The sequence below is a fragment of the Saccoglossus kowalevskii genome, chromosome 13 (genome assembly GCF_978046115.1).
Source record: "Saccoglossus kowalevskii chromosome 13, keSacKowa6.1, whole genome shotgun sequence".
In the NCBI taxonomy this organism is placed as follows: Eukaryota; Metazoa; Hemichordata; class Enteropneusta; family Harrimaniidae; genus Saccoglossus; species Saccoglossus kowalevskii.
The window spans coordinates 10,673,431-10,687,754 of record NC_140653.1 but is presented as its reverse complement, the minus strand read 5'-3'; the positions used below and the strand labels follow the sequence as shown (position 1 = coordinate 10,687,754).

General features: G+C 34.1%; 1 protein-coding gene across 1 annotated transcript; it reads right to left on the bottom strand.

The window, feature by feature from the left end:
• Positions 1-8,752: 8,752 nt before the first annotated feature.
• LOC146734983 (uncharacterized) lies at positions 8,753-9,493 on the bottom strand. Its single transcript, XM_085507303.1, has one exon. The coding sequence runs from the start codon at positions 9,491-9,493 to the stop codon at positions 8,753-8,755; it is 741 nt and encodes a 246-aa protein (XP_085363429.1).
• Between the last annotated feature and the right edge of the window lie 4,831 nt (positions 9,494-14,324).

The window sequence follows — 14,324 nt, the reverse complement described above, 5'->3', positions numbered from 1 at the left end:
ACAGTAATTTCCACACATTTCTGCAATTATAAATGTTTGACATTAGAGTAGAAAATACTGCACAAAAATTGCGAAATTCTATTTTCAATGTGTGAGGCAAAACAAAACAATTCTACCGACAGTTTTCTCAGTTGGTCTCCCATGCAAGTACTAACCAAGACGGATTCATCTTTACTTTTCTGACCACTCGATAACCTGAACACTCACCTATGAGAATCAATTGAAATTTAATGAAATTGGAGACCTTTTAATGTTTGGCAATGCTTCAAAATCCCACGTGCTTCGGGCGCAATAACGATATTCAAACGTCATTTTACAAGATATTTATTCACTTTTCCGAACTTTTAACTACACGTCTCGATAATGTAACAACATAGATAACATTTCCATGTAAATCTGACAACTTTGCACTAGCTTTTCACAACTTTGTAAGCACTTTGTTTATATCCTCTTACGCTTGGGTGGTGGTACAATCTGGGAACAAATATTTTTTTTAGACTTTTACATATATTTTCTAAATGTAACTGCGGGGTTCTATATGAAATGACTTAGGAGAAATATACACGCATATCTACCAACTGTTTAATCGTTTTCATATTTTGAGCTGTTTTTGTACGTTTTTATGGCTGGCTCATATGACAGGCTGCTAACATCGAAGGTTTCAAATGGATTAGCTTAAGAGCAATTAGGTGCAGACTGCAAAAAATGTGTTTTTATTTAAAATACAAGCATATTTTGAAACCCTCTATGAACTTGAATATTTACAGTAATTTCCGCAAATTTCTACAATTATAAATGTTTGACATTAGAGTAGAAAATAATGCACAATAATTGCGAAATTGTATTTTCAATGTGAGAAGCAAAAACAAAAAAAATCTACCGTCGGTTTTCTCGGTTGGTCTTGCATGCAAGTATTAACCACGGCCGATTCATCTTTACTTTTCTGACAAGTCGATAACCTGACCACTCACCTATTAGAATCATTTGAAATTTATTGAAATTGGAGACCTTTTAATGTTTGGCAATCTTTTAAGATTCCACGTGCTTCGGGGTCAACTACGGTATTCAAACGACATTTTACGAGATATTTATTCACTTTTCCGAACTTTTAACTACACGTCTCGATAATGTAACAACATAGATAACATTTCCATGTAAATCTGACAACTTTGCACTAGCTTTTCATAACTTTGTAAGCACTTTGTTTATATCCTCGTACGCTTGGATGGTGGTACAATCTGGGAACATAAATGATTTTCTTTAGACTTTTACATATTTTTTTCTAAATTTAACTGCGGAGTTCTATATGAAATGACTTAGGGGAAATATACACGCATATCTACCAACTGTTTAATCGCTTATCAAATTTTGAGCTGTTTTTGTACGTTTTTACGGCTGGCTCATATGACAGGCTGCTAACATCGAAGGTTTCAAATGGATTATATTCATATTTCATACGTTATAACGGCAGGGTTTGATATAACAACAACTTAGGTCAAATAAACACGCAAATCTACCAACTTTGCAATCACTTTGAACATCTTTGCTAGCTGTGTTAACAGCTTAAGAGCAATTAGGTGCATACTGCAAACAATGTTTTTTTCATTGAAAATACAAGCATATTTTTAAACTCTCTATGAACTTGAAAATTTACAGTAATTTCCGCAAATTTCTACAATTATAAATGTTTGACATTAGAGAAGAAAATAATGCACAAAAATTGCGTAATTGGATTTTTAATGTGTGAGGTTCGATATAACAACAACTTAGGTCATATAAACACGCAAATCTACCAACTTTGCAATCGCTTTGCACTACATTGCACGCTGATGAGAATCATTTTAAATGTAATAAAAAAGGAGAACATTTAATGTTTAACAATGTTTCAAAATTCCACGTGCTTCGGGAGCAACTACGATATTTAAACGGCATTTTACGAGATATTTATTCTCTTTTCCGAACAGATCTCGATAATGTATGGTATGATGTATGATATTAATTTGAATACAAACTACAAGAGAGGTGAGGTAGTAATACAACCTGTTAGCATGTGTATTAACGTTTCCTCTTCAACTGTACAAAAGTCGCAGAGGGCGGAATCAAGAACGCCGATTTTGTTAAGTAACGTATAGGTAAAAATAACGTTGTGTATAATTTTGAAACTTAAATCGCTTAATAGGTTAGGCGTGATGCCACCGTAGATATTGCGCCATATTATTCTGAAGTCTATTTGAGGAAAGCGATGTGACCAGTAAAATGTGCAAATCGGTTCCACACAAAAAAAGCTTGGTTGTACATGTACTTATTGTATATGAGTGTTGTTTGTGCTTTATCTGAATTTCTGACATTACTGGGTCGGGTGTTAATGCTTGTTTACAACATTGTTTGACCCACGATAACGGAATAGCGTCCTTAATAGCCTTGTACTGTTTAAAAACAATTTTTGTGATAGCTGTATTGGATAAAATGAAACCGACTTGTACCAATTCACAAATGGCTTTTGGTGGTAAGAATCCTGGCGCAACTTCATATAATATATCTTTGATTTTTGTGATTCCATATTTTACAAATTGACGTTGAAATAAAACATTTCCATTTGAAGTAATGAGTGAATTATAGAACAAGGGCAATCTGATTAAAATCTGATGTAGTGTACAGGCTTTAATTATTTTGGCTATAAACTTATTTTAATTTTATTTTTTATTACTTTTGTTATTAAGTTTATTTTCAAAATACACAGGATATGCACGATCTTTTGTAATATGTTCAGAAATTAATTTTGTGTATTCAAGGTCTTCTAAGAGAAAGTTCTTAAAATGCCAAATACCACGACCACGTTTAACACTGGACATATCAAATTTGTATATTATGCAGTCATGATCACTATACGAAAATTTTGAAATAGAACTATGAGTACATAGGTGCAAACTATTTGCGGACAAAAAAAACAGTTGAACAAAAAACCATGACAAGTTGAACAATACATAAAGGTGATATCCTGTGCCTACAAGGAACTTTCTGAATGATTCTTCTGTCCAGACTGTTGATCATATGTGGGATGGTGATGTAACCACTGCCAATTATGGATATCAACAAAACCGTGGTATGAGGGGTGTCGCTCTTCTTATTTCTAAAAAGGCAGGTATTAATATTATTAAAACCAAGACAAGCAATCCGTTTCCTGGCTAACTAATTCAGGCTGTATTGGAGATTGACGACAAACTGGTCAATATTATTAACATTTACGGCCCAAGATACAGCAATGAGCGTTGTAATTTTTTTAGACATATTTTACATTTATTGAAGGCAACATGATTAACATTATTATAGGCGATTTCAACTGTGTCCTCGACCAAGCTTTGGAAAGGTCACACTGAGTCACTTCTCATAGAGACAATTCAAGTCTGGAGCTTAACCAATTAATTCACAATAATGATCTCATTGATATTTGGCGTACGCACCACAAGCGAAATAAAGAATTTACATGGCGCCGAGTGGTCGAAAATAAATTACTTCAAAGTCGTATTGATAATTGCTTTATGTCCACTAACTACGCTCATTTCTGTACCAATAATTCTATTGAAACTTATCCTTACAGAGACCATGAGTGCATTCTTTATAAATATGACTTTTCGCGAGTGGCTCGGGTATATGGCACTTCAACAACAGCCTTCTCGACGATACATGCCATGTTGATCGTATCCGTAAGCTTATTAAAGAATCTCGTGAAAAGCCATATTATAAAGAAAACATAATTCAATGGTGGGAAATTCTAAAAACAGATATTAAGCATTTGTCAATTAGTTTTTCAAAAAACAAAGCGCGTCAAAAACGCAAACGTAAGCAATCTCTGGAACAAAAAAATAAATATGAATATGCTAAAGCGGCCAAATACCCTGATTACTCTCTGACAAATTTGTACCAATTGAAAGAAGAACTTGATCAAATTATCATTAGTGAAACTACGGGCGCTGCCATTCGCAGTAAAGCTCAATTTGTCGAATATGGGAAACCCTTAATACATCCCAATCAATTCAGAGCGAGTTGTTTTACTTTTCTTGGCAATTGTATACAAAAGACATCACTCTTTCTGTGTCGAATAATCTACGTGACAGCATTAATGCTCAACTTTCTGACAGAGACAGTGATGTTCTCGAAGGTAAACCAAATTTGTCTGAAATTGGAAACGTTCTTTTTGGTTGCTATGGTATAACACCAGCGTCACTGGTATAAATATTTTTGGGAAGATATTGCCCTTGACTTTTACCAGATTATAATTAATATAATTAAGTCAGGAAAACATCTCGAAAGTTTTCGTAACAGAATTATTATCCTGGTTCCTGTAAAGAGTTGTGATAAGCGCTTTATTTCAAATTGGCGCCCAATATCATTACTAAATACAGATTACACAATTATTTCAAGACAAATCATGCTGTGTGCCGGGAAGAGACATTGTAGACAATGTATTTTGTATAACAGATATAATATCATATACCAATGAAATGAACAAATCTGGTATAATTATCAAGTTTGACCAAATGAAAGCTTTTGATCGGGTCGACCATACCTACTTACAAAATATTCTAGCAGCCTATAATTTCGGCCCTCTATTCTATACAATGACACCAGAAGTAGTGTGAAGTGTAATGGCTTTTTCACATACCCATTTCCTATTTCACATGGCGTCAGGCAGGGGTGCCCTATATCGGCGATGCTATATGTAATTTCGATTGTGCCATTCAATACAGCTATTAAGCAAAATCCAGTAATAAATGGCATTCCATTTTCGGAAAGAGATCTCATCTCATTAATTTATCACTCTGACGACACCACTCTTGCCCTGTCTGATGACGCGTCGATTATTGCATCTTTGGAAACATTTAAAAACTACGGCAGCATATCAGGGGCCAACATTAACGACAATAAAACGGAAGCTTTGTGGTGTGGGTCCGATAGGGGGCGCCACTCTCTTCCAATTCCAGGCACTGTCAGACCCAATGCCATAACAGTATTGGGTGTGAATGTCGGTCATTGTACAGATAACTTAGTCCAAGCTAATTGGGAGAACAAAATTAGAAAATGCGAGAGAATACACAATCAATGGAGGCGCCACAAGCTCTCATTTAAAGGAAAAACAATTATTGTAAACACTTTCGTATCCTCTTTGTATTTGTATTTGTATTTGTATTTATTTATTTACACCAGAAAAAGAAAATATACATAACACAATTAATTTTTCCTTTTTACCATTGCAAAGGATTCTGGTGTGGGTCATGGAAATAGCTCATTTGAGCTAGTCGAGTCCCAGACCCGGAATAAGAAATAATACTGTACTGACGTGCGGATTATCATAAATTTATCATATACATATATTTTATCGTGAAGTGGCGCAACATTATAGTTCAATTACTAAATATCAAAATAAAATAAATAAGTCATTGCTGAGTGAATGTAAACATTATTTTGTCGCACAATAAACAAATCACTAAATTTAATAAATCATTTTCTACAAAATAAACTAATCACTAAACTGCAAAATCAAGCAAACAATCAGTCTGTCAATGAAACAAATATCAAAAGGTAATCATATATATGTATATGTGATTTTTATGCTCTATCCTGATATGGTGAATAATTATAATTCAATTGAATAAATAAGTCACTTAATTGCAAAATAAATAAATTAATATTTTTCTAATCGCAAAACAATCAATCATATTGTACAAACTACCAGTCAATTAGTCGGCTTGTCAATCAGTTAATCAGTCAGTCTGTAGTGAGTTGTCAACCAATAGTCGTATAATTAATCTGAATATTCAGATATAAGTTCAGCTTTCAGACAATTTTAAAAAAAATATCTACTAATATTGGCATTTTGTAGTTCTGGTCTTAGTGAATTCCAATGCTTAATTGATGCAAACTTTATGTTATGCTGGGTTATAGAAAGTTTTGTTTTTGGTATAGAGAGGCTGCCACTTCTATTTATTTTAGTAGGATAATTATGAGAAGGAGTGTTGATGTAGGTATCAGGACAGCGTGCGAAACGATTTTTATTTAAATCGAAAATATATAGACAAGAGTGGAATTTACATAGTTTGTGAATGTCCAGAATTTGAAGAGAACGGAACAGTGTTGCAGAATGCGAGTTCCATTTTGAAAAAGTGATAAGCCGCACAAGTCTTTTCTTGAGTCGTAGAATCGGTTCAAGAAGGGTAGGATAAGCGTTTCCCCATATTTCAACACAGTACGTTAAATGTGGAAGAATCAGGGTATTATATAATAGAATAAGAATATACTTTGGGACATAATGTCGAATTTGTGAGATTATACCAATTTTAGAGCTAAGTATGTTAGTGACTTTGTTAATATGAGATTTCCAGTTCAAAGACGAATTTATATTGACACCCAAGTAAGATACTGATGTTACGCCCTCTAACGGTACATTATCAATTTCTAGGGATCCATTAATATGAACTTGTTTTTGTGGAGTTTTAATTACCATATAATTTGTTTTGTTGGCATTAATTGTTAGTTTGTTAGCTTTACACCAGTCAACGACTTTTTTAAATTCTGTATTAATAGTATTAAGATTAATTTGGTTAGATTTATGTGAGTTGAATAGGTTAGTGTCATCTGCAAATAAACGAAAATCAAAGGCATTGGAGTTAATATCATTAATATAGAGAAGAAATAATAGAGGGCCGAGTATTGAACCCTGGGGAATTCCACATTTAACTTGGTTTGGGGGTGATACGGTACCATTGACATCCACTGTCTGGAGACGATTTTCTAGATAACTGTGAAACCATTTAAGTGGCAGGCTCCGAATCCCATAATGCTCTAATTTTTGTAATAAAATGTGGTGGTCAATTGTATCGAATGCTTTCTTTAAATCTATAAATATACCAAATGTGATGTAACCTGCGTCCATTTTGTCTGTGATGTCAGTAATTAGATCTACAAGTGCAAGTTTGGTATTGTAATGTTTGCGAAAACCATATTGAGTCGGCAAAAGAATATTAAATTTATCAAGGAACGCTAAAAGTTGGGATTTAACAACAGATTCAATAATTTTGCTTAGAATTGGCAATAAGGAAATGGGTCTGTAGTTGCTTATTTCTAAAGGTGGACCTTTTTTATATATGGGGGTAATTTTAGCGATTTTTAGTAGATCTGGGAAAATACCTGTAGTAATGGATAGGTTGATGATATGGGCTAGGGGACTAGCAATGTGTTGGGCAGCATGGATTATTGTTTTTGGGTGAATATGATCTGGGCCCATAGCTTTGCTGGGATCTAAACGCCCGATCTCATTAATGACGTCATTTTGACTAACTGGACGCAGGAAGAAAGAAGCTGTGTAATGATTATCAGAAAGGTAGTTTGTAAAATGTTCAGGAGAATTGATTTGAGCAGCTAGGGCTGGTCCAACATCAGTGAAAAAAATCATTGAAATTCTGTGCAATATCGATATCCTTTGACAAAACTTCCCCCGTATTGGATTTAATAACCTGTCTTGGAGACATAGAAATATTATTGTTTAAAATGCTATTTATAATTTTCCAGGTTTTATTAGTATTTCCAGTCGAAGACTGGAATTTGGCTGAATAATAGTTTTTTTTAGCTTTTTTGAGCAGTTTTGTCAGAAGGTTTCGGTATATCTTGTACTTGTTACCAACTTGAATATTGTTGGGAGACCTTTTCATTTTAGAAAATAATTTGTGTTTTGTTTTAGTTGAAATAAGAACCCCTTTCGAGAGCCAGGGCTTACAAAACGATTTGCTATTAACATTACATTTTTTAATTGGGGCGTGCCTTGATGCAATAGCACTGAAAGCATCACAGAAAATCGTGAGTGCCCGATTTGGTTCATCACAATTATAAATTGGCTGCCAACATGTATTGTTCAAATCGGAAACAAATTTGTCACGGTTATAATTTGAGAAGTCATATTTGTAAAATATCTTACCTTGATTGAAATGATGATGTAAATTTTCGTATATAGAAAAAATGGGAAAGTGGTCACTTATATCTGAGAGTATTGTGCCACATTTAACAAAGTGGTCAGTAATATTAGTAATCACGTGATCAATAGAGGTACTTGTGTCATGGGTCATTCTTGTTGGTGTATTAATTAATTGTGAAAAGTTATAACTGTGCAAAAGTGATGCGTATGTGGAGGTAATATGAGTATCTTGATTTACATCAATATTAAAATCACCTAGAATAATACATTTCTTGATTAAAGCAGATATTTGACTAAGCACATGGCCAAAACTTTCACAGAATTCATGAATTGGAGTATTGGGTTTGCGATAAATTACAGCAAATACAATGTGTTTCTTTGCAATAATAACATCAACAAAGACAGATTCACAATGGGCTATTTCATAACAATGAAGGTGTGAGAATGATAATGAGTGGTGGACGTACAATGCCGCCCCACCACCTTTAGAATGCTCACGGCTTGACGTAATTAATTGGTAAGAGGGAAGTGTATAAAGGGAACAATCAGAATTCTTACGTAACCAAGTTTCGCTAAGGGCAATAACAGAGAAATGTTGATTTATATTATTAAGGAGAGAGTCAAAATGTTTTGCAAGTGATCTGATGTTGAAATGAATAGTAGATAAAAAATGCTTATTATTGAAATTACCTGAATTAAATTCATCTACTGAGTATGTTTTACAGTTATATTTGATTGGTTGTACGTCGAGTGTGTCAGTCATTTACGATAAGAGTGGCAATGTTATTAGACAATCTTCTCTAAGTCTGCATTTCTCAGTATACGTATGACTTGGTCTTCTGGACTTTTTCTTGCGAAAATCTTCCCTCCATTTGTCCAAATAAATCTCCAGTTCTTTGCCTTCCGTGCCTGATTTGCTTGGTAAAACATTTGCTTGTTTTGTTGTGTCAGGTTTTCATTAATGAATAATTTGGTATTTCCACTAGTGCCGATATCATGACTGGTTTTACCTTTAAGATGTTTCTTGGACATATACAATTTATTGCGAACACTGCGTCTCGTAAATTTAACTATGATCGGTGCTGGTTGTTGTTGTCTGAGAGATGTGCTTCTGTTATGTGGTAGCCGATGTGATATGTCAATATCGTTATGTGTGATGTGAACACCGACCGCTGACGCAACTTTCACCACTAAATCATCCGTATCTTCGCCATCCTCTTCCGTTATACCCGAGATTTCAAGATTTTTCATACGTGTGTATTGTTGTAATATGTTTAACTCCTCTTTTGTTTCATCTAATCTCAATTGCAACCTGTTGTTTTCCATTTTCAGATCTGTTATTTCCTCTTTAAAAGTGTCGAAAATATCACTTACGTACGTGACAGATCTCTGCAATTCGGTGATTTTCCCCTCCATTCCTGTAAACTTGTCAACCTTTCTCGTGAGTTCAATTAGGGTAGCTTGAATGTTGTCAAGTTTAACATCGCCATCCTTTGTTCTGGTTGATCCATTGTTTGGGTCCGTCATCTTGGGTGATCGTGAACTTGGTGTTTTCGATGGAAACCGAATAACTTTGCACGACTTACATAAGTGCAAATCGCCTTGACAAAGCTTTGCTCTGGACACGCCACAATCTTCACAATTCATTGTTGACTGTTGTAAAGGATTTAAACAGCAAATCTTAATATAATGGCAGGAAAAAAAACGATTTTTTGGAGCGGTATGTACAACAACCCGTACGCCGGTTACCCGTCATGCATCTTCACTATACTATTTACTTTCTGTAACAACCATATACTTAATAGTTTTAAATCTGCCGTTATTAGTTGTATATGGTATAATGGCAAACACCTAGTCTATTATGATATTCTTACAAACAGTATAACTAATGGAGGGCTGAATATATGTGATTTGCGAGCAAGGCGTGCGGCATTTCGTCTTAAGTGGATAAAAAAAATCGGATAGAGATTACTTCCATAAATTTAAATTCCGTATGACCTTCTATCTGAACAAGTATTGTGATTTAAAACTAGGTGCTGACTTATTCAAAATTAAAACTGACAAACGAAAACTATCAAATCTACCACCGTTTTATGACGAAATGCTACGCGCTTGGACGACAATTCAAGATGAAGTCGTCACAACCCCCAAACATTTGTGTGATATTTACCCACTTATTACCTGTAATGAAAAAGAAATCTATTACAGTAATTTTGTAAGTGTCGGTGTCACAAAGGTCGGACATATTCTCTATGAAGTGGTACCCGGTTTTTTACCCACTGGGGCTATTTGCGAACTGGTACACAATATTTGTGAAAGTTTCGATATGTCTACCATTAGGAAAATTGAAAATCAGTACAAAATTATTAAAAAAAGTTTACACCAATCTTGGTTCCAAATTTGTTTATCTGAAATTCCTCAAACTCCTTCCGAAACATCTGACATATTAATAAATTATAAGTCAAATCTTACTTATCTCAACTTACTTATCTCATCCATGTAACCAACAGCCGAGAACCGAATTGCATAGCCTATAGGAACCGACATTACTCGGATATAAATTTTCAAAGTGTCTGGTTCAATATATACCGAGGTATAAAGCCCAACTCCTTTGGTGAAAACGACTTAAAATTACCCATAATGCAATATTCACTAATAATTTACTGCACCGAATTGGAATCTTATACAACAATTATTGCAATTTCTGTACAACAGAGAGGGAGACAATTGTTCATTTGTTTATTTCCTGCAGAACAATTTTACCATTATGGAAATATGTTGGCCAGATATTGACAAGAATCTTTCCCGATGAAAATTTTGATCAGCTAAGTGACACTTCTCGGTTCGTCGGGTTCTATAAATCTAATGACAAATATAAATTAGCTCTTGAACTATTTCGAACAAAATTGAGTCACAAAATATCAGTTGATTTTAAAATGTACGAACTTAATAAAGAAACTGAGCTTTTTGAATGGAGGTATGACGTATTAATGACAGCTGTCACGCCACACAGTTTTCAAATAATTTTTTGAAATTATAAATAATAAGCATTACAAAATTAATTAAGTATTATGAATTTATATCCATGTAAATTTTATTGTATTATTATTGCGAACATGTATTTTTGTAACAAGGCAGACCAGTGGGTCTGTCTTTTAATAAAAGAAAAATATCATATATTTAAAGTCAATCGGGCGTTGGTACTACTTGCATGGGAGACCAGCTGAGAAAACAAGCTGGTGAAATATAATTTTTCTATCTTGTCAGATTCATGGAAAAGACACAAAACTAACTTTTGTGTATTCTTTATCACTGCGCTGTTAAACATTTATACTAAAATTTCGCCCTGATTATTTTAATTTTTTAATTTTCTAGAAAACTTTCAAATTTGCCCGTCTTTTCAATAAACCCATAGTTTTGGCAGTCGACACATAATTGCTCTAAGCTGTTAAAACAGCGTGCACAGTTGTGCAAAGTGTTTGCAAAGTTGGTTGATTGGCGTGGTTACTTGACCTGAGTTGTTGTCATGTCGCACCATACAGCTATAACGTAGAAAAAATGAATAAAATCCAAGTAAAATCTGGATTTGTAGCAGACTGTCATTTAAACTCACCGTAATATGTCCCAAAACAGCCTAAAAAGATATTAAAAGTAATTGAAAAGTTGGCGGGATAGCTTATATATTTGAATATATGTCATTGTGATATCGTCCCCGCAGTTAAATTTAGAAATAAATGAAGCAAAAGTGTTGGAGAAGCCCCTTATATTGGAAGATTTTAAAATTATCAAAACGTAAAATGACGAACAAACTGCTTACAAAGTTGTGAAAAGTTATTGCAAAGTTGGCAGATTTACACGGAAATGTGATCTGAGTTGTTATATCATCGTAACCCATCGTTAAAAATTCGAAACAATGAATAAATATGTCATCAATGGCCGTTGAATTACCGTATTATATTTTGCCGCATTGAGAGGTCATAGGCCAACTCACAAAATAAACACGTTCAAACGGTAGCAATGCCGATTCATTTCCAAACAGTTTATGACCGTTAATTCGATGTAAATCGAATGTCTGTCTAGCTAATTGGTCAGGTGATCGGACCATCATATATTTAAAGTCAATCGGGCGTTGGTACTACTTGCATGGGAGACTACCTGAGAAAACAAGCTGGTGAAATATAATTTTTCTATCTTGTCAGATTTATGGAAAAGACACACAACTATCTTTTATGTATTCTTTATTACTGCGATGTTGAACATTTATACTGAAATTTCATGCTGATTATTTTGATTTTTCAATTTTCTAGAAAGTTTTAAAATTTGCACGTCTTTTCAATAAACCCATAGTTTTGGTAGTCGGCACATAATTGCTCTAAGCTGTTAAAACAGCGTGCAAAGTTGTGCAAAGTGTTTGCAAAGTTGGTTGATTGGCGTGGTTACTTGACCTGAGTTGTTGTCATGTCGCACCATACAGCTATAAAGTAGAAAAAATGAATAAAATCCAAGTAAAATCTGGATTTGTAGCAGACTGTCATATGAACTCACCGTAATATGTCCAAAAACAGCCTAAAAGGATATGAAAAGTAATTGAAAAGTTGGCGGGATTGCTTATATAAATGACCTAAGTCATTGTGATATCGTCCCCGCAGCTAAATTTAGAAGAAAATTGTTGGACAAGCCCCTTATATTGGAAGATTTTAACACTATCAAAACGTAAAATGACGAACAAACTGCGTACAAAGTTGTGAAACATTATTGCAAAGTTGGCAGATTTACATGGAAATGTGATCTGAGTTGTTATATCGTAACCCATCGTTAAAAAATCAAAACCATGAATCAATATGTCATAAATGACCGTTGAATTACCGTATTATATTTTGCAGCATGTAGAGGTCATAGGTCAACTCAAAAAATAAACACGTTCAAACTGTAGCAATTTCGAATCATTTCCAAACATTATATGACCGTACAAGTATAAGTACTTGCATGGGAGACTACCTGACAAAACAAGCTGGTGAAATATAATTTTGTTATCTTGTCATGGAAAATACACGTAACTATCTTTTGTGTTTTCTTTATTACTGCGATGTTAAACATTTATAGTAAAATTTCATGCAGATTATTTTGATTGTTGATTGATTGAAAGTTTTAAAATGTGGACGTCCTTTCAATGTACCCATAGTTTTGGTAGTCGGCACGTAATTGCTCTAAAGCTTAAAACAGCGTGCAAAGTTGTGCAATGTGATTCTTAATGTTTTACAATTATCTTGGCCTGGCGATTAGTGCAAATGTTAGACGTTTAAAAAAACTATTAGTACACGCAACTATCTTCCTTACTTCAGAACGGATTAATCACTGTAGTTTAAAATACGGAAATCCCACCCGTGTATAAAGTTATCTACATGGCTAGCTAAATAATCTATAACATTTCCATCCTCATTACCCAAATAAAACACAGTCTATTTCAACTTTAGAAATTAATTGATCATAACATTGTTCTACCAATGCTCTTAGTATACCATTTGAACACTCAGCCTCTGTAAAAGCCTGTCGTGCTGCATATAAGGCGGTTGTGTGCTTACCAAGTACTTGACTTGTTCTGGTACCTCCCAAAGCAGGAGACTTGTCTATCAAAATTGATGGTGGATTGGGGTTCCTCATATAAACAAAGCTTGATAAGTTAAATTCTCTGCTGTTGTCACTATATAGCTTTCTGAGAGCATCATGGACACTAATCTTGAATAAATTTCTTCACAAGAACAGTTGACTGTTTGCAAGTAATAATCACCCAAGCATTTAAGCATGTGAACACATCTATAATGTGCAGATACCACAGACTTTCAATGTTGTGAAAATTGGTTGAATGTCGGAAACTAAGTTACAAACTAAAAATAGAAAAAATTATGCGCAAGGCCGAGACCGAGAAATCGAACGAGAGAGTTGCCAAAGTTAGCTTAAAAAACAAAAACAAATTGTGTGCTTAGTCAAGAAATTGGTTTCAAAGTTGCCACCATTAACTGGTAGTCGAAAACATTGTGTGCAGGGTCAAAAAATTGGTTGTAAATTTTCTGAAATAAGCTGGCAATTCAATTCAATTATTGCAAAACTTCAGAAGTCATCTCGAAAATCGGTAATATGGCGTGCCATGTCGAAAAATTGGTTGCAAAATTCTGTAAGTCAGATGGAAAGTCGAAAAAATGTGCATGTAAAGACGAAAAATTGCTCGTAAAGTTGCCAACTTTAGCTGAAAAATCAATCAAGTTTTGTCAAATTATGACAATTCGGCTTTGTTTATTCAGACTAAATTGACAAGAAAATTACTCTCTATAAAATAGTTATGAGCATGCGCATATATACC